Raw genomic sequence first — 21,277 nt, forward strand, 5'->3', positions numbered from 1 at the left:
ATTATGAATAGGTTTATTTGGGCTCATGGAAATACCAGACGGACTATAAGATATATGTCATTGCTTAGAGAGAGAGGAGGCTGGGCAGTCCCAGATTTTAAGATGTATTATTGGGTTTCGGCCCTACAATATATGTCTGGCCTATTCAGGAGGGCTGTTGGCGTCTCTTGGGATAATTCAGGATCTCCTGATGTATATGAACTACTATTAGGAGAGGGAGCGATCAATTGTTTTTATGAAATTTAGTGAAACAAGCTGGTATAAAAAACAAGATTTAAGACTTTGATGGACACATACACGGTCTGGGCCGCATATAAAAAGAAAATTGGCCTTGGCAGATTTAATTTTTACACACAGCTATACAGAAATCAAACGCTCCCTGAAATATTTTCCAATGCAATAATGTTGGAATGGGAGGGGAAGGGAATGCGGGTGTTAGAGGATCTAATAGGTCCTGAAGGGATTTGGGGGTTTAGTGATATCCAACATGATTATGGTGTTAATACAATACTTTTTTTTAAAGACCTACAGTTACGGAGCTTTTTTAAAGGGGAAAGGGGGGCAAGCGGTTTCCAGAAGGTTGTAATCATAGATGCTATAGGAGCGGGAGAGAATTGCAATATTAAGAAAATGTATGACAAACTGCAATTACTTAAACCGGACGATTTGGATAAATATGGGAAAAAGTGGGCTGATCAGCTAGGCATATATCCGGATTGTTTTTCTGATTTACTAGAACTTGGTCAGAGTATCCTGTGTTCAGCGGGACTACAGGCTCAGCATTTTAAAACAATCTTTTCTCTCTACCATACGCCTACAAGGATAGTGCAGTGGGACGGACAGGAAGGAATCAGATGTCCTTGGTGTGATGGCTCTGAAGCTGACCTAATCCACATGTTCTCGACCTGCCTCCGGCTGGCAAATTTAATAAAAGCAATAGAAAAATTTATGGATCGAACACTGAACATACAAACATCATTAGATCCAGCTTTAATGCTTTTGGGGATGCAAATGAAGGGAAGGCAAAACTCATTTTTATTATTTTCTGTTTCTTGCTATGGCTGCCTTACATATTATCATCGCCTCTGCTTGGCTGGATCAATCAGCTCCAACCTTTCAGCAATGGCTTGCTAAACTGCTAGCTATATATAATTTGGAGAAAGGGATTTATGAGAGAAAGGGGAAGAGAGGGAAGAAACTTGGCAGGTGCATTTGGGAACCTATTTACAGACGGAAGGAAGCTGTGAATGATAGCAGATCTTGATTTCATTTAGTTATTATTGATGCGTAAAATTTAAAAGGGACTTTTGATTTTTTATTCACAAGGATGAACTGCTGCTCTATCGACTTTTGAAAATGTATTGGATTTCATGAATTTGTATTGTATTATGATTGATAGTTTGATCCTCGAGTAACAAATGTGCATTTATTATGGTGCTGTATCTATTTGGAAAAAATACAACTTTAAAATATAAATAATAATAAAAAATTATCACCCTATCTCTGCTGACCTCCAGTGGGAGGTATGTTATTGGCGATGTTACAAATGGGTGCGCAAATCTTCCTCTGCATTGAGCCCTGTCAGTATTCTCATATTTGATTCTATAATGTATCTAGACTACAAACATCTCAAGGTCTTCTCCCTGTCTCCACCCCTTTCATTCATAGGAATTGCATCAATTATAAAGTAGAATAACATATTGACATTGCTGGTATGGTGTTCCTCGAAATGTATTGCTAAAGGATAGTTATTTCTCTGCTTCACACATATAACAGGTCGCACGAACAGGAGAGTACATATACTGCGTGATCTATTTTACAGGTGTACTTTCCCCTAATTTTCCTCATTTCTTTCTGTAGTAGTATGTCATACACTTTTCCTGCCATTAAGGCACACCATGAACTTTCTACACTTTCTGGATCCCACATTGTGGTTTAACCATGTTGTACTCTTAATTTCTTCTGCACTCACTGATATATATATATTTCTGATAGATACATCTGCCGTGTGGATTCCTCACCTTGTGAATATCCATTGCGTCAGCAACATTCGGAAATTCTTTTCGTAGCCTCGCGCCGACGTGGATCCGGACGTCATAGAGACACGACATCGCTCGCGATTCCGCTGACGTCACCGACGCCTACATTAGGCCCACGCCGGCGTGATGACATCAGTTCCCTTTTTTCTGCGTCGTCGACGCCAACGGTTTCGGGATACTCAGTAGCTTTTGGTAACTCTGTTACTGTTTTTCTTCGTTTCTTTGTTCCCTTGCTTCTTTGTCTCCTTATAATGTCGACAAAGAAGACTGGATTTAAGCCCTGCAGGGAGTGCGGGAAAATGATGTCCGTTACGGACCCACACCAGGACTGTATTTGGTGTTCAAGCTCCGACCACGACGTAGATGGATGTTCGTCGTGCCAAAAAATTAACCCAAAGGCCCTGCGAGAGAGGGAGACCAAACTTCTTGTGGCGAAACTGAAAGCCGATAAAGGAAAGAAGTCTTCAAGATCCCGCTAGAGGAAGTCGAGGTCGAGGTCAAGATCAAGATCTCGAGAGGCGTCGGCTTCGAAGTCTTCGTCGGATCTTTCTTCGAGGTCGCATAAGAAGCACAAGAAAAGGAGACATGAGTCTCAACATCATTCGGGTGAGAAGTCGGGCTCGAAGTCGAGATCGCCCAAGAAGGTTAAATCGAAGGTAATTCAACCACAAGAGGTTTCGGATCTGGAAGATGAAGCCTCGCCTTCGGAGTCACAAGTTCAATCTCCGACTCCGGTTTCCAATCCGACTCCGATGCCGTCTCCGGCTCAAGAAAAGGTGGTGGAAGTTCCTAATGAGGAAGAAGAATCGGCGCCTGTTGAAGAGCCGGATTCGAATCTGCCTCGAGATCAGCCTGAGGGTGATCATCCGCCTTTTCCTGCACCAGGTCAGGATCCATCAGCGTTCCTGAACGCTATGTATGGGGTATTCTCGAGATCATGGTACCCCTCTGGTGCACCTTCGGGTCCCATGGGTCCAATGGCATTTAATTTGGGTGTGCCTCACTCTTATGCCCCGGCACCTTTCATGCCGTATATGCCAGCTCCGACTCCGCTGTGGCAATACCCGGCTCCACCGAGGTCGACGCCGAGGTCGACACCGGCTAGACCGAAGTCGACGACTCCGGTACCGGCTTCGCGAGCTCCAAGCAGATCTTTGGAGCATCCATCTAAGCCTTCGGTTTCTGTACCGACGTCGGCTCCGGCTCCGTCGGAATCGGTGGTGGATCCGACTGCGATCCGTGTAAAGGAGAGGTCCAGGAGGGAAGCTCAACGCCTCTTGGAAGAACGGAGATATTGCGAGTCTCACCCAGACTTGGAAGAAGGTGAGCTGGATGAGGATTGTTTCGAAGAGCTGGCTGATGCTAGTGGCCTTGATTTTTCCCCAGAGTGGGAATTGCCATCAGGTCCGGATACGCCTTCGAAGGATGTCCAGCCATATCACGTGGTAATGAGGAAGGCTGCAGGACTTTTAGGTTTGACATTACCAACTGTTGAGTTTAAGTCAAATCTGCTTACAGAAGTACTCCATTCACCAAGCTCAGCTGTGGAACCGTTACTCCCATTTAATGAGGCATTAACGGAACCTATTATGGAGTTGTTGAAGAAGCCTCTTTCTGCTCCTGCTGTCTCAAAAAGTGTGGCGAGGAGATATAGGGTGGCTCCCGAAGACCCTGTCTTTTTATCATCTCACCCTTCTCCTGAAAGCCTAGTGATTCAGGCTGCGTGCTCTAAAAAGTCAGTTGGTGCTTTTCCCCAAGTACCTGGTGACAAGGAGGCCAAGAAGCAGGATCAGGTGGCCAAGAAAACTTTCTCCTCCGCAAGTATGGCGTTAAAGTCAACGAATGCCACTTGTCTCATGGGGAGGTATGTGCACGCACTTATGAACTCAATGCGTTTGTTGATTCCTAAGGTTCCAGAGGACTGCAGGGGTGACTTTGAGGAGGTGTTATCTGATACTCAAGCGGCAGCTCGTCAAGTTATCCAGAGCGGTCTAGATATTGCAGATTCTGTGGCACGAATGATGGGCACTGCGGTTGCCACAAGAAGATCAGCCTGGCTGAAATCCTCGGATTTTTCTGCGGATGTGCAGTCTGCACTATTAGATTTACCTTTTGATGGAGTTGGACTTTTTGGCAAGAAGGCAGATACAGCCTTAGAGAGGTTTAAAGACAGCAGAGCAACTGCTAGATCTCTTGGTCTTCAAGTAAGAGGTTCAACGACAGAAAGTTCAGAGGTTTTGGACGCTCTTCTTTTCCTACCTTTAGACAAGGTCAGCAGCAGCAGCAACAACAGCAGCAGCAGCAGCAAAATACCTTGTATAGGTCATACAGGGGAAAGCAAAGGGCACGTCTTCGAGGGCGTCAAGCCTCTTCCTCCTCCACCTCCTCCAACCCCCCAGCCACAGAAATGCAGCCCTAGATCCGCCATTCAGTATCATGCGGGTCCGGTGGGAGGTCGGCTTACCCACTTTCTACGGGATTCGGAATCGGTTACATCAGATCTTTGGGTTCTCAATCTCGTAGAAAATGGGTATGCCCTTCCCTTTCGGGAATTCCCTCCCAATTACCCTCCTTGCCAAGGTTTTTGCACGGAGGAACATCTGTTGCTTCTGCAGGTGGAAGTTCAGACTCTGTTAAGGAAGGGTGCGATAGAGGTGGTCCCAGAGCAGGAAAGGGGTCAGGGATGCTACTCCCGGTATTTCCTGATACCCAAGAAGGATGGCAGACTTCGTCCAATCCTGGATCTCAGGATCTTGAATCTCTATCTGAAACAGGAGAAATTCAAGATGCTCACCCTTGCTCATGTTCTTCAGGCACTGCTGGAAGAAGACTGGATGGTGTCGCTCGACTTGCAGGATGCGTACTTTCACATCCCCATCCTGAAGTCATACAGGAAGTATCTCCGTTTTACGGTGGGATCGCAGCACTATCAGTTTGCGGTCCTTCCGTTTGGGCTTACTACTGCGCCTCGAGTCTTCACCAAGGTGATGGCAGTGGTGGCGGCGCATCTCAGAAGGTCAGGGATTCCTGTATTTCCTTATTTGGACGACTGGCTGATCAAAGCAGAGTCATCAGAGAGAGTTCTCCATCATCTGTGAGAGAGAACCCAGTTGTTGTTCAGGTTGGGTTTTTCGATAAATGTACCCAAGTTTCACCTGGTGCCCTCCCAGCGCAACCTGTTCATAGGTGCTGTACTGGACACAACTGTATGTCGTGCATTCCCTCCTCCTCAAAGGATTCGCGACATACAGGAAATGATTCCTTTATTTTACAATGGAGCGGTCGTTCCAGTCCTGAAGGTCCTTCGTCTGCTCGGTCTGATGGCTTCATGCATTCTGTTGGTCAACCATGCACGCTGGCACATGAGGGCGCTCCAGTGGTGCCTCCGCAGGTAGTGGTATCAGCACAACGGGGATCTCAGTGAGTCAGTGAGGATCTCCAGAGAAGCTGCGGCGGATCTGTCTTGATGGGGCGTGGAAGGCAACCTGTCTCAGGGGAAGCCTTTTCAACTACCTCCTCCGGTGGCCACAGTGATAACGGATGCATCCACTCTAGGGTGGGGTGCTCATCGGGAGGATCTGGAGGTCAAGGGTCTTTGGTCTCCAGAGGAAAGGTCGCTTCACATCAACCTTCTAGAATTGCGGGCGATACGCTTGGCGCTCAAGGCCTTCCTCCCTTCCCTTCGCGCTTGTTCGGTCCAGGTCCTGACGGACAACACGACCGCAATGTGGTACATCAACAAACAGGGACGAGTGGGGTCGCAGTGTCTCTGCAGGGAGGCTCTGCATCTCTGGTCCTGGGTTCAGGACCATCAGATTTGTCTGATGGCAAATCATCTGGCCGGAGTTCTGAACGTTCGTGCAGACAGTCTCAGTCAGCAGTTCTCTGCCGATCACGAGTGGAGGCTTCACCCGGAGGTGGTTCACGACATCTTTCAGATGTGGGGGACTCCTCGGGTGGACCTGTCCGCCACTCGCGAGAATGCTCACTGCCTGTCATTCTGCAGTCTCCAGTATCCGTTGCAAGGAGCCTTGGGGGACGCGTTTCAGTTGAGTTGAGGAAATCAACTCCTTTGCGCGTTTCCTCCCATACCCTTTATTCCTCGGGTTCTGGGGAAGATTCGCCAAGACCGGGCCCAAGTCATATTGGTCGCCCCAGACTGGCCAAGAAGGGTGTGGTATACAGATCTTCTCCACCTCTCCTCTTACCCGCCGCTCCGTCTCCCTCTCAGGGCAGACCTCCTCCCTCAGATGGAGGGGCAGGTTCTACACCCCCACCTCCAGACATTACACCTTCATGCCTGGGGATTGAACGGGGCAACCTGAATTCCTTTTCTCTCCCGCCTGACGTGGTGTATGTCATCTTATCGGCCAGGCGTGACTCCACTAAGTCCATCTATTCATATAGATGGTCAAAATTTGTCACTTGGTGTGGAGGAAAATCTATTGACCCTTTGAGAGCCCATTTGTCTGATGTTCTCCAGTTTGCCCTTTCTCTGGCGCAGCAAGGGCTTGCTGTTGCCACAGTTAAGGGCTATCTTTCTGCGCTGTCGGCTTTTCTTTGTTTGCCTGATCAGCCTTCTCTTTTCAAATCTCCTGTGGTTTTAAGGTTTTTAAAGGGTCTCACAAATAAGTTCCCTCCTGTTCCTTTTATTGTGCCTCAGTGGGACTTAAATCTAGTCTTGACCTTTTTGATGGGTGCTCCTTTTGAGCCTTTTCACAAATGTCCTTTGAGGCTTTTGACTCTTAAGACAGTCTTCCTCGTTGCAATAACCTCTGCAAGGAGGGTAAGTGAGCTTCAAGCTCTTAGTTCCAAGCCCCCCTTCTTGACCATTCATGCTGATCGAATGGTTCTTAGGACCAGGGCTGCTTTTCTTCCGAAGGTGGTTACTCCTTTCCACCTTGGTCAATCCATTACCCTCCCTACCTTTTATCTTCCCCCACACCCTTCCAAGGAGGAGGAGAGGTTGCACCGTCTGGACCCCAAAAGGGGGGTGTCCTTTTACTTGGACAGATCTAAAGACTATCGTTTGGATGATCAGCTCTTCATTGGGTTTGCTGGCTGGAAAAGAGGAAGAGCGGTCCTTAAAAGAACTTTGTCAAGATGGATCGTCCTCTGCATAAAGATCTGCTACTCTTTGGCTGGTAAGGAATCACCAGAGGGTATAAGGGCTCATTCTACAAGAGCTAGGTCTTCAACCTCAGCATTGGCTAGAGGTGTTCCTGTAGAGGATATTTGTAGGGCGGCAACTTGTCTTCCCTCCACACTTTCGCGAAGCATTACTGCTTGGATTCCGAAGTGAGGAGGGACGGTCACTTTGCACGCTCTGTTCTCCAGGATTTCTTGGTCTAGAAGAGTAGACACCCTCCTCCAGGAGTGGGGACTGCTGTTGGACTCTATTCACAAGGTGAGGAATCCACACGGCAGATGTATCTATCAGAAGAACAAGTTACTTACCTTCGGTAACGCTTTTTCTGGTAGATACAATATCTGCCTGTGGATTCCTCACTGACCCACCCGCCTCCCCGTTGTCCAGTCTACTATACCAGAATTTCTGTAATGTATTTATTTTATTGTCAAGGAGTTGTTTATTTCAATGTTTTATTGCATTTGCTTCACACTGTGTGTGTTACCTTGATATTTGTACTGCGTATACTGTGTATATGTCTACTGTCATTGGTCCGTCCGTGTGCCTCGAAGGCACGGAAAAAAGGGCGGAACTGATGTCATCACGCCGGCGTGGGCCTAATGTAGGCGTCGGTGACGTCAGCGGAGTCGCGAGCGATGTCGTGTCTCTATGACGTCCGGATCCACGTCGGCGCGAGGCTACGAAAAGAATTTCCAAATGTTGCTGACGCAAGGGGATATTCACAAGGTGAGGAATCCACAGGCAGATATTGTATCTACCAGAAAGGGCGTTACCGAAGGTAAGTAACTTGTTCTTATAGTCATATTCACTGAAACAATCAAAGATTACAGGGACATTATAGGTAGGCTCAGGTTTCAGTCGAATCTATGACATAATATCGACAGACATAATATAGACATACAAAAATATCAAAGCAAAAATATCGACATCAAAAATATCGAAGTTCTATCTACATAAAGGTAAGTACAAAAATATCGAGAATAAAAATATCGTAGTACAAAAATATAGAAGTCAAAAATATTTTTTTTATGTATTAATAATAATGTAAAAATAATTTAAAAATACATATAATTTAACAAATTATAGATATAAACATTAAAACATATTTAAAAAATAATAGCTAATACATATACATTTAAAATAAATTAAAAACTACATATAAATTAATATACATACTTACTCTACATATTGCATCAGTAGTGAAAGCGTTGGATAGCGTAGGGGTAAAAATTACTATTCCCACTCCAGAAGGTGCAACAGTGGGGAAAGCGCTGGATAGTGTAGGGGTAAAAATTACTATTCCCACTCCAGAGGGTGCAACAGTAGGGAAAGCGTTGGATAGCGTAGTGGAAAAAATTACTATTCCCACTCCAAAGGGTGCAACAGTAGGGAAAGCGTTGGATAGCGTAGGGGTAAACATTACTATTCCCACTCCAGAGGGTGCAACAGTAGGGAAAGCGCTGGATAGCGAAGGGGAAAAAATACTATTCCCCCTCCAAAGGGTGCAACAGTAGGGAAAGCGTTGGATAGCATAGGGGTAAAAATTACTATTCCCACTCCAGAGTGTGCAACAGTAGGGAAAGCGTTGGATAACGTAGGGGTAAAAATTACTATTCCCACTCCCAAGGGTGCAACAGTAGGGAAAGCGTTGGATAGCGTAGGGGTAAAAATTACTATTCCCACTCCAGAGGGTGCAACAGTAGGGAATGCGTTGGATAGCGTAGGGGGAAAAATTACTATTCCACTTCAAATGGTGCAACAGTAGGGAAAGCGTTGGATAGCGTAAGGGTAAAAATTACTATTCCCACTCCAGAGGGTGCAACAGTAGGGAAAGCGTTGGATAGCGTAGGGGTAAAAACGTACTATTCCCACTCCAGATGGTGCAATAGTAGCAAAAGCGCAGAATAGCATAAGCGTTATATTAACATACTTATCAATTAAATACGTTTTTTAACAAAAAAAGATATATTTTATTTACAAAAATATGTTACTAAATACCAAATATTTATAATCAATATTTACTTAAATAACACAAAATTACTTCCCTCGCTACTCCCCCTTTAACACACAACACACACAAAAAAACTTAATATAAATATCAATTAATCAATGAATAACAATTAATATTATTAAATTGATGAAATTATAAATTAACTAATTGACAAATATTAATTACCAATTAATAATTAATTACCAATTTATAATTAATTAACAAGATATTTACAAGAATAAACAACATTTATTAAATAATTATTTATAATTCATATTATAAAATAATTTAAAAAAACTAATTACCAATTAATTAATTAACAATTAATTAATAATAAATACCAATAAATACAATCTCTTTAATTAATTTATTTTAATTATTTCACACCCTATTCCCCAATAAACACACAACCCACTACACATAAATAAATCACATAGAAATGTAATTATCATTTAATTACTTAATAATTGATTACCAATTAATTATTAATTAACAATAACAAAACATAAACAAATATTACTACTTTAACTCTAATTAATTTAATTAACTAATTAATAATAATTAATTACAAATTAATAATTAATTAACAATGAATTATTAATCAAATATATTTTAAAAAAACATAATAATTAATTAATTATATTTAAATTACTTCCCACCCTATTCCCCTATAAACCCACAACCCGCTCTGATACCAAAATGCAAAATGTATACAAAATTACTAATTTCTAAACATAAATTAAAAACAGGTTTAACAAACATATAAAATACATAATAAAATATATAACACTAAACAAAATTCCGATATTAGTAACATAAATACCTTAAAATCGATATTCTGTCCATCTATATTATTGCACATTGATATTCCATACCATCGAAATTAAAACATTGATATTATTGTATATCGATATTTTAATTTCGATATTTTGTCTCCCTACCGTTTCAGTCATACAAAACCAGTGGAATTCAGCGGTTATAATTAGCTGGGATAACTATAACTTGCGCCCCCGCAATGCACTGCTTATGACCTCACGTATTACATCACTCACGACATGGTCAGTGACATCACTGATCACATCATTCATGACATCTCAAATGCAGTGGAATCAAAGGAAAGTAACCTTTGTTCACTGTATTTTGTAGCCTCTTTTTGTATGCCAGTGCCTTTTTTTTTTCCTCTAGGTTATTTCAAGATCTAATGCCTCCGCCTGGTTGTAGTCAAGCCAGAATTGAGAACATTTTCAAGCACAAAGGTCAAGGATACAGATGTGCAATGCACGAGCATATTTTACTTAAAACCGGAGAATACTACTAAATGAATATGTGGGGAGTAACAGTACTTTCAACAAAAGAAAGGGGTTTAACAGAAAAACATTTTAAACAGTCTACTTAATATTTTTCCCCAGTTAGTTGACTACCATCTTCTTGTGAGCTTATGTTCCTAAAAAAAGGCTGTAGATTCCATTTGAACCTATATTCCAGTCAGAAGTATAACATATCTCACAAAAGTTAGTGTTTTAACCAGTCATGTTCAACTAGTGCAGTAATAAAATTCAGGCTTTTTCTATTGATGAACCATATATAGCTTTTCATTGGAGTGAGACTTTTCTTTGTACTAGCCAGTCTTTCCTCCTAAAAAAAATGTTAATGATGAATTTACGTTAAACCAGGTTCAATAACCTAGTTTGTTTGCAAATCAAGTAGAAGAGTCCTTACACGTTATGTTATGCATGCTCTAATGCATTATGCAGATAAATTGAAACATATGACGCATAAAAAACAATTTGTTTTCTTTTATATGCCACACTTATTGCGTGGGCTTCATTGTGAAAACACATTATATAGATAAATAGTTTCTTGCATTCGCTTATGTTCCCGAGATTCCTATTGTCCACTTACATAAACCGATTGAGATCACTCACTAAAGAAAATGCAGCAATTGCAGAACTGTTTGGGAACATCCCTGTTTCTGAAATGTGAAATGCTACATGGGGACCAGTCCATTTCTATCGCAAATACTTCTATATTGAGTTCTATTCCAAAATGAATTCTTAAATGAGGATTTCTTTTCACCCTCCTCCCTTACAGATATTTTCAATGACTCATCATAATGTTTCTTCCATGTGATTGTAGATTTTGATCATTGCTATCTTTTGCGATGGCAATCCCATCGAACCTCTCTTTATCCAAGAAAACTCTGGTCCCTCTGTGACCTTTAAATGGAACTGAAGTTTTGACATGGTGTGGGTCACTGAAAGTGCTGTAGTGTTGATAGTCATGTAATATTAGCAACGTACCAACCGGGGTCCGTGCAGGTAACAGCTGTGGGGTGTGGGGCCGCCTAGGGGGTAATTTCAAGGGACGATGTCTAGGGGAAATGAAATAAATAATTAATCTTCCCTCTGAATCGTCCCTTAAAATCCCCCCAACACGGCCCCACCGATGTTACCTGCACGGACCATGGCTACAACTTACTCGCTATACAACTTTTACTTGCATGTTTTGTTTGTCAAAACACTTGAATATATTTTTCGTTGGTGCTTTTTCAGATCTTAAAACATAATTTGATTTAAATATGTATTTTAAGTGTATAAGGTAGCCATTTGACCTACATGCAGTAACCTATTAGTTATTGCTAATTAACATACCTACAAAGAATAACTATTTACTGATTTGAAATGTCACTTTTACTTAACAACTGACACTTATTTGAGGAAAATGAATGACTTTTACACCCTAAAATGTATTTCTTCAAAATTAAGGACTACAAATTTCATGTGAAATGTTATTTATAGATTGCAATTTGTCATATTATTCCATAGTTAACAGTCAATTTTCTAGTCTGGTCTACCTGCATTAGATTCTTCATGAGTTTGGAACTTTGATTAAGAGGACCAATGCTAACATACAGATAACTCTCATGTGTGACAATGATTAGTAGGAGGACGTCATTGCAAATATCCAGTTAAAGAAATTGAAAGAAAAAGTGTTTGCTTTTAAGGAGAAGACTTTGACCTTCTTCTAGGGTTAGTAAAAATAAAAGAATGAACTATTGTATTATAACCAGATAAGGCTTGCATGATTCTGAACTTTAGATGATTTTTTTGTACACATTTATATTGATTCACAGAAAAAATAACTGTTTTTTTTCAGCCTCCTATTTTAGAGAACCAGGTACTGTTACGAGAACTGTACCTTGATGATAACAGTGTTACAGCACTAGAAGTTTTTTCTTCCTGTTGGCTTCCTTTACTCCAGACTCTCTCCTTGTCTCAAAACAGGTAAATCAAGAAGAATATCTAACTTATCTGTATTACTGAGTTGTGTGGGCATTCTGTGCACACACCTAAAAGTTATGCAACACGTGTACAGTTCTACAATTCTTTCTACCTCTTTTCCTACCCTGTTAGATTTCTCACTTTGATAAACCACTGTGATGTGTACCTGATTCCTGTGCACGTACTAATTTTGTAGTGCTTGTTGGCAAGCTTAAAGACAGTTTCTAATGTACTTGATTTTTTTCCATGATAGCTTCTGCTTTGTTATTGTTGGGTTAATGTAGTCTTACGTAATGGCTTATTCTGTAGCAAAAAGGTTTGAGAGCAGTTTTAGAATGGCAACTTAGTGATTTTTATCCATGGCATTAAGGACCTTAGCACTTTTCTTTAAAAGAGATGCACATTATGTGACTGTTGCAAGGTTGAAAACAATCATTGGAACAGTGGAAAATGTGTTCTCTGTTAACAGATGTTTTTTAATATTTAGAAATTTAGATTGCTTCTACCTATCCTAATGAAATATATTCTGTCTTCTGTTATTTAATTCAATACTCAAAGGATATCAAAACTAGCAAAGTAAATCAACTCAACGGAGTCATCTATTTAATTTGAAAATTTAAAAATGAGAAAGCAGACCATGGGATTGGAATGGTAGCAGGTTGCATTCAGGTTGTACAATGCAGTACATTGTATGTTCGCTCTCTCATTTCAATATTTACCTTTTTAGAGCTAGGATCTGTGAGCACACAGCTATATACTTTCCATATTTTCACTTCTTGTTTACTAAGGGAAGATGTGTTTACTGAATCTTTCACTTAAGCAGAGTGTGCCTCATCTGTGCTTTTAAGGCACCATCTTTCGTTCTGTTACTACGTGTCCTTTAAAGTAATAATGGAAACATAAACTTGATATTTGAAATGTCTTCCTGGCAGTCAATTTACCGTAGGAATTTGACATTTGCCAGGAGATACCTTATTATACCTTGATTGATAGAGCAGCCATTTAACTGTGAGCTAAATTGGGCATGGTTAAGAGCTTTTCAAATCTTCTTGTGAGGAAAGTGTTGTTCGATTTGACGAAGTACCCATGGCAGCATCCCTTGACTTCTGCCATTGTTCAGATCCTCTGTGATACCATCAGGGGAACTTATACGACTGATTCAATTCCTGACATCTCCTCGCACCAATTTGATGCTGAGTGGGTTGGCTTTGAAATCATTATTGGCGTCTTGCTCAGTGCCAGGCCACTGTTGACAATGAGTATTAAATTACCACGAAGGGTACCCTGTATGCAATTCGTGAACCATGGATTATTAACAAAGGTACATGCATCATTTCTTCACTGTGTGCTTCTCCGGTAAAGCAATAGAATATTTTTGGGATGTCTCACTCATACATAAGTAATCATCAACATATAGACATGCCTGGCAATTCCTAAGCTTTTCATTTGGCCCTAATCAATCCTTTGTAGATCTACCTCCATCACAAACAAAGAGGACGAGGACGCCTGTGCTATCTCATGTCATGAAATGTCATGTTACGGTGTGTTATGTTTTGTTGGATTAAGTTACGTTAATTTGAAAAGCACACAACTCACCTGGAAGGGTATCCAGGTGCAATGTTGTCAAATTCCACAAGAGACATTGGTACATATATGTTTTATTGTGTATACCTACATTTCCTTCTGGTTCATTGTCCATGGTATCACCTATGGGTGACATATCACCTTTGATGACGTTTTTGAAAGAAGGGCAACTAAGCTCAACATTCCACTGAATACATCCCAAAATTCACTTTAATCCAAAATTGACCCTCCAGCCAAGAACTTGGGCAGCACCTGTGCTGCTTCTATGTTAAGATGGAAAATTCTCTCACACGTTGACAGAATATCACCTTTGTCCTGGGTGCCCGAGCTGCAATGATATCTGGATACTTAGTGCTGACATTTTAGTCAGGGATAAACACGGATCATCAATATGTGCCAAGACAGATTGAGGTTTTGTTGGACCGGGAGGGTTGCCCAAAGTGCTACCTTCATGGTGGTGAAAGGCTACTGACTTTAACAGAAAGTTTTGTAGCACAAGTGCAATGGTGGCAGAATACTGTATAGTGATCAGTGGGAGTGAGTGAACATGCCTTTTCTCCTGTGACACTGGAGTGAGGCTTACAGGCCCAGTCGCGTAAAGGTCCACTGCTGCATTCTGAACTCCCACTTAGCCTAGGTTAAGTTAGCATGTAGTGGTTTGCAGTGCATGTGTAGGCCTGGGCGTAGTTTGTGGAGTTTTGCTACGCGGAACTCTGCGAGGTTACAAAAAAAACCTGCGAACTTCCGCAAGTGGAGGATTGCAGTGAGAACAGCAGTTTGTGCTTGTATTCCTGCCGCTCGGGTAGAAATTCTACCAGAGCGGCAGCTCGCGCTCGCAAACTTTCCATTCGCAACCGCGAACTTACCGTTCGCAATTGCGAGCGTGGAAAAAACTCCACAGCCCTTCGCGAGCTCCGCAAAGTGCGAAGTGCAGAGTGCAGAAAAGTCCGCAAATACCGCGAACGAAGCAATGTTCACTGCCCAGGCGAGTATGGGTAGGTAAGGATTTCCCACAACAGATTTGTGGATTGCTCCATTCCTGAGAACTGGGTGGGGCACACAGTACCGGAAGGAAGAGCCAGGCTCTTCAGTATATTTCAAAGGGCGCTCCTTGATTCTGTGAGTGGTCACTGGAAAAGTTCCAGGCATAACTCAGGAAGGCGATTGAACTGATAAGAGAATCACAAAAAGTAGGGCTGAGGCCCTTTGATAACCCTGTGATGCACATATCACTGTGGCTGACATCCAGGTGTTAACGTTTAGTCACTCCTGTGACCTGTGTTGTGGGGCTATCAGATTTGGAATTCCGCCTGTTGTGACAGGCTGCTTTCTGGAGGAAGGGCAGGACAAAGGAGTGGGCACTTATAAAGGAAGCATCCCCCAGCACAAACCTTAAAGACTGACAATCAATCACATTTCCATGTCAGGGAAATCTAAGACCACCTGCCCTGGAGCCTTGTACACCAATGACTTCTTGTTTGCCAAGACCGGTGTGCCCTGTGAGAAAAAGTATGATGCTTAAAAGGAGCATGGTTCATTGAGGGATCCCTGTAGCGAGGTGTGAGTACGTGGCTGCTGCACTGATTGGGCCATTGCCGGTGTGCGGGTTAAAGTTGGCGACACAATATGCCAGAGGGGGCCACCATGAAGAGTGCATTACTACTGTGCCAATCAAGCTGTAGTCCTTGTGCAGAGAAATCTTGGTTATCCAGTATTGGGGTATCTTTCATAGATTCACATGCTTAGAATCATCCCCGCCGACGAGGTGCGAGTCTCGCGGTACAATAAAACATATACATTATAGTCATAATAACATTACACAATAGGCTACTATGGACAGCAAAGTCACTACATTAGCAAACCTTAGTCCTTTTGTAAAAAGAACCAAACTTGGAACACAGGCAATCAGGCTGCAGCACCCTCTTAGAACCTTCCACAGAGAGGCAGACCCTCAGATTTTCTATTGCACCTTGTGTAACAGGGAGTCTCCCTGAGCTCTGCTCAGTTTTTTCCTTAACTTTGGCTTCTTTGTAAGAAATTATGTCTGATTCTTCAAAGAAAAGCGTGTTCTTGCCTTGTTCTTCATGTGGGAAGAAGAGATTGCACTTTGAGGATCCACATAAAGAATGTATTTACTGCCTTTACCCAGCTCACATGGTCAAGGATTGCAGGACCTGTAGAACCTTTCCTGCCAAGACCTTGAAGGACAGAGAAGGAAGACTTTTGGTTTGGCTGGAGAAGTTGAAGGCTTCATCTGACGTGGTATCTGGAGATGAAGGCAGTGTAAGTTCTCAGGCGTCAACCCCTTTGACCAAGAAGAGGGATAGATCTGGAGATTCACCTGAGAGTCAGAGTAAGACCCTGAAGACATCTCAATCTGAGACTGGCGACTCTTCCTAAAAAAAAAGATAAGTTCTCTTTCTCTTCTGAGGTAAAATCTGGACAAAAGGTAAAGTTTTCTCTGAAAACTGCCTCAGAATCCCTTTCCGAGCCTCTGTTGACGTCAAAAACTGCTCCGTCGACTATGAAATCTCCTCAGAAGGTCAGCGTCAATGAAGAAAATCCCATCGTCGATGAGAATTCCGTCGACGAGTATTTAATCGCCGTCGACGATGCCTATCTCGTCGACGCCTACTTCGTCGTCGAGGTCGATCCCGTCGACGATGCCACCCCCATCGATGAAGATTCATCTTTCGTCGACGAGTACGCCGTCGACGATGTTACAGATTCCATCGACAAGTCCACCGTCGACGATGACAACAACCTCGACGTCGACGACAACATTGTCGACGATGGTTTTTCCATCGACGACCTCAATGATTTCAACGTCGACTGTATCCTCAATAATGGCGATTTCAACGGATACTGACTCGCCGTTCATGTATATTTCATCAACGCTGAAGCATAAAAGGCCTACATCTCTACAAATTACGCCAGTTTTGACCTCTAAAATGTAATCTTCGAGGCAATTCTATCAGGATGTGTCACATATCTCACCTTTACCTCCTAGTCACTATCTGGAGGATTCAGATGATGAAGGCCCTTTTGGTCCAGCACATGACCCTTCTCAGCTCCGAATGAAATATCAAGAAGATGAAGACGAGGAATACTTTGAACCCTGTGAATCTTTAAGAGGCCCTCAGGAATCTTTTCAACAAGAACCTATGGTTAAATGCCTGCTGCTTTGATGCAATATCTCACGGCAATGTTGAGAGACTATAATACACGCTTTCCACTGGTACTGGTACCTGTTCGGGAGCAAAGCCCTGCACCTACAGCTTTGCAGGTTACGACTCCTGCTTCCCCTGCCTCAGTACCTCAAGTAGCTCTGCCTACTCATTTCCTTCAGGATGATGATGGTGACACGGTGGCTGAAAAAGGAGAAATACCAAACTCACCCACGACTGGGGATGAATGGGATGAATATTTAATTCCAACGCCAGCCTCGCCAGTCCCCCAAGCCGTTCACTCCCCTCCTGAGGATATAGGAGGTTTTCATGCCATCATGGAAAGGGCAGCTACTAGATTCCATCTGCCAATACCGGTACAGAAAACGGAGTGTTTTCTTTATGATTTTACGGATCAGAGCAGAAAATCGGTTTGTTCAATTCCGATTATAGATCATATTTGGGAAGAAGGGGCGAAGATAATGAAGACTCTCTTCTCTATTCCGGCGATTCTCCCTAGAATCTACAAGAAATATAAGGCGTCAGATGATGCTCCTGTCTGCCTTTCTGGGCACCCTAGACCAGAATCCGTCATCTCACAGGCAGCCCAACGGAGATCTCGAAATCCATCTGTCCCAATAACCGCTCCACCAGACAAGGATGGTAGGCGCCTTGACAAAATAGATAAACGCTTTACCACCATGGCGGGCGCTACAGTTCGTGCCACAAATTCTTTAGTGATTTTAGGCCAATATGACCGGCAATTATGGTCAGACATTTCACCTTATCTTGAGTATCTGCCTGAAGATAAAAAGCAGGAAGTGAGGAAAATTCTTCTGGAGGGCGAAAGGACTGCTTCAGAGACCGCTATCCAAGAAGGTTGCTGCAAATTCAGAAAGAAAGCTAGCCATGTCCACAGCCTTGTTTGATTGAGTATCGCTTCCAGACATCTGCAGAGCACCAACATGGTCAAATGCTCATACCTTCACCAAACACCAATGTTTGGATTCAGCATGGAAAGCAGATGCTGCTGTTTGACAGGCAATTTGCGTCGCCGGTTTCAATTAGGTACACATTCCTATTTCTTTATTTACCTGCAAATTTTTTCTGGTAATGTATCATTGTTATATCTCCACCATTTGTACTTACTTTGTTGTTCATTTACAAGGTATTTTGTTTTTTAAAGAGTGGTTTTCACCTAACCCTTCTCCATGCGTTCTTTGCTTACTTCAAGCTACTCTGATTCAAGCATGTGAATCTATGAATGATTCAATACTCAAGAAAAACATATGTTACTTATCTGTACACTGTGGTTCTCAAGTATTGATATATTTCATAGATTCACATGTGACCCGCCTACCTCCCTGTATAGGCTCATCTCTTTGATACCTCATGGATATGCATGTTACACTCCTGCTTGAAATCTGAGGTATAGTGGCTCTGCAGGGGAAGAGTGGTTCAGAGTCTTGCCTCTGATTGGCTGGAGTTTTGATCTATTAAAACAATGTGAATTGGTTTACAATGTCAATTGCTTTCCCTATGTCTTTTACTATACTTACAATGGACTGCTTGTTTTAAATACTGTGGGGCTCCCATTATGACGATGGGAATGATTTAAGCATGTAAATCTGTGAAATATATCAATATTGGAGAACCACAGTGTAGAGGTAAGTAACTTGTTTTTTACCCTCCCTGCTACACCACTAGTGCCCGTTACCTTGCGTGGAATGGTGCTCTTGTGCCCCTTTCACACTAGGTTTTCATCAAACAGGTAGCCGTACCCCCAACCACCACATCTGTAGTGATACCAAGCGCAACAGCTGTATTTGCCTGGGTCCGCATCTCTCCGGGGGATGGGCGTCAGGAACCACAGCGTCATCCTGCCCTCTCTGCCACGGAGTTCAACCGCCTCTAGCAGTGTGCATTCTTCCTGTTAGGTGTCCTCCTCCTGCGCAGTTGGCCCGGCTTCCTTGCCTCCGGTACTCAGCTTGGCGTCCCTGCATTCAGCAGTTTCCCCAGTATCCTTTCCTCCAGCATTATGCTTGGCGTTCTCACCTCAGGTCGCGGTGGACAGGGCTGGTGCTCTTTTGGCTCTGGTTGTCTCCTCCCGGTCTGTGGTGTCCCTCCGGTGTCGTCCCCTTGATAGCTGGGCAATCCCACATAGACGCAGCTACCTCATCGCTTCTCCATGCTTCCAGCACTTCCTGGTATGGGCGCCAGTCGTTGCAGGTGACGCTCTGAGGTTCTGGGGAATAACTAGAAGGCTGCCCTTCCATGCTTTCGGTTTAGCGGTGTCGGCCATGTTGGAATCCGTGGCCAGGGCTTCCTCCTTACTACCCTGACTCCCTTCCAGGAGTGGACACAGGTGCCATTCAATGACTGGAAAGTGGGACAGGAAGTCCACGCTACCCTGCAACTTCCTGGGCACATGTAAAGCCTGAAACAGAGCCAGGAACCTCCTCAGTATCTTTGGGTACATATCTTTTTTGCGAGCTAGCCAAGTGAGTAGCTAATGTTCAATCAATAAGATAAAAGTTTGTCCTAGAAGATAATATTGTAGGGGTTCCATAGGCCACTTGGTGACAAGGGGCTCCTTTACCATGGTGGAATAGACCGGTCCCCCTGGGAATAATTTGTGACTTAAATACAATATGGGATGCAGGTCCCCTTGATGATCAGGTTGGGAGAGGACAGCTCCCAGTCCAAGGCCCGAGGCAGCAGTTTGCAATACAAAGGTCCTTTGAAAATTCGGGCAAACCAGGAGAGGAGCCGTACATAACACGTATTTCAGTGATTGAAAGCTGTGTCCTGTAGTGTAGCTCCTATTTTCCCAATAGGCTCTGCGCATTGGAATAGTACCTACAGCAGTAAAGGCCTAGGCCAGACGTTAACTAGGTCTACTACTGTCGATACTAGACTTAATTTTTGGGTTTGCCAGCTAAGCTCAGAGTTCGCTAGAAACTTTCTCGAATGTTCAAGGAAGGAATTAACTCCCCTGATTAGACAAGAAGGGATTTAGTTTCTGACAACCATAGAACATGACAACTTTGCTCTCCCCTAATCAAGAGTCAATCTCGAGAGTCGTGTGAGCACAAGGCAATTATTTTACTCAGTCAGTACGTGCATTCTTAGTCTCATCAGAATGTAGAGAAAAGGAAGAGACGGGCGTGTTCAATAAAAAGGTGTTATTTATTGATCAGTCTCTTTTCTCATACATGAGAAATGGATCGATATTATTGCAATACTTATAGTTAAGTAAAGTGCATACATTAAAAGCAATAGTATAAAATAATACTGTAAAAACATTGATATGGTTTCTGAGCCATATGATGTTTAAAATGATTAAAATATATTTACATACACATATACATTTGACTAAACGTGCTCAACTGGTGTTTCTAAATACGCCTACCCCGTGTACCTGACCTAAGTCTAATGCGTGGGCGGGAATAGAAAGTTACAGTTTAAGTTAAGTTTGTTTTTGCCAAGTGAATAACTAAAGAATTCTCTGTGAGGGGTTATTCAGTTCTGTACCTGGAAGTTAGGATGAATGAGGAATGGTATCTCTTTCTCTGCTCTCGATATTCCAGGCTGCCTGCGAGGGCTGCCCGAAAGCGCCGGTGCTGGGTCTCTCGGCTTGAGATAGCAGCGCGTCTCTCAGCGCGTCAGGAAGGCGGGGCTGCTGCCAGCGGGGTCTGCTTCTGCTCTCGGCTTCGGCAAGTATGGCTGCTCCGTCTTGTCACCACGCGTGTGTTTGCATAGGGCAAGGTCGGCAATATTTATACCTTAAAGGTGCCGAGATTGACGTAAGGATGGACATAGATACGTCAATAAAGATGTCATACGACTTGCTCGTTAGCACATTCTTTACTAAAGTTCTCTGTGAAATCAAAACAATGGCCGCACGGATTATCCAGGTTGTCATAGGTTTGATTTGTTATGAGACCGTCGTATGCCTTATCAGGGGCTGGAGGAATGTCGCTTGTCTAATTAGATCTCAAGCGTTATGACCTAATCAGATAACACGTTCCTGTGCCGTAGTGTGACTGCGTCAGATAACGGTATCT

The 21,277-nt window shown here is 43.0% G+C and overlaps 1 protein-coding gene across 1 annotated transcript in view; it reads left to right on the forward strand.

Moving 5' to 3' along the window:
* The window catches only part of LRRIQ1 (leucine rich repeats and IQ motif containing 1), a 1,358,071-nt gene that overhangs the window by 507,966 nt on the left and 828,828 nt on the right, over nt 1–21,277 (forward strand). Inside the window, exon 11 of the mRNA XM_078678880.1 lies at nt 12,335–12,462. Within this exon, the coding sequence (XP_078535006.1) occupies nt 12,335–12,462 (128 nt within the window). The remainder of the gene's footprint in view (nt 1–12,334; nt 12,463–21,277) is intronic.

The sequence above is a fragment of the Lissotriton helveticus genome, chromosome 1_1 (genome assembly GCF_964261635.1).
Source record: "Lissotriton helveticus chromosome 1_1, aLisHel1.1, whole genome shotgun sequence".
NCBI lineage: Eukaryota > Metazoa > Chordata > Amphibia > Caudata > Salamandridae > Lissotriton > Lissotriton helveticus.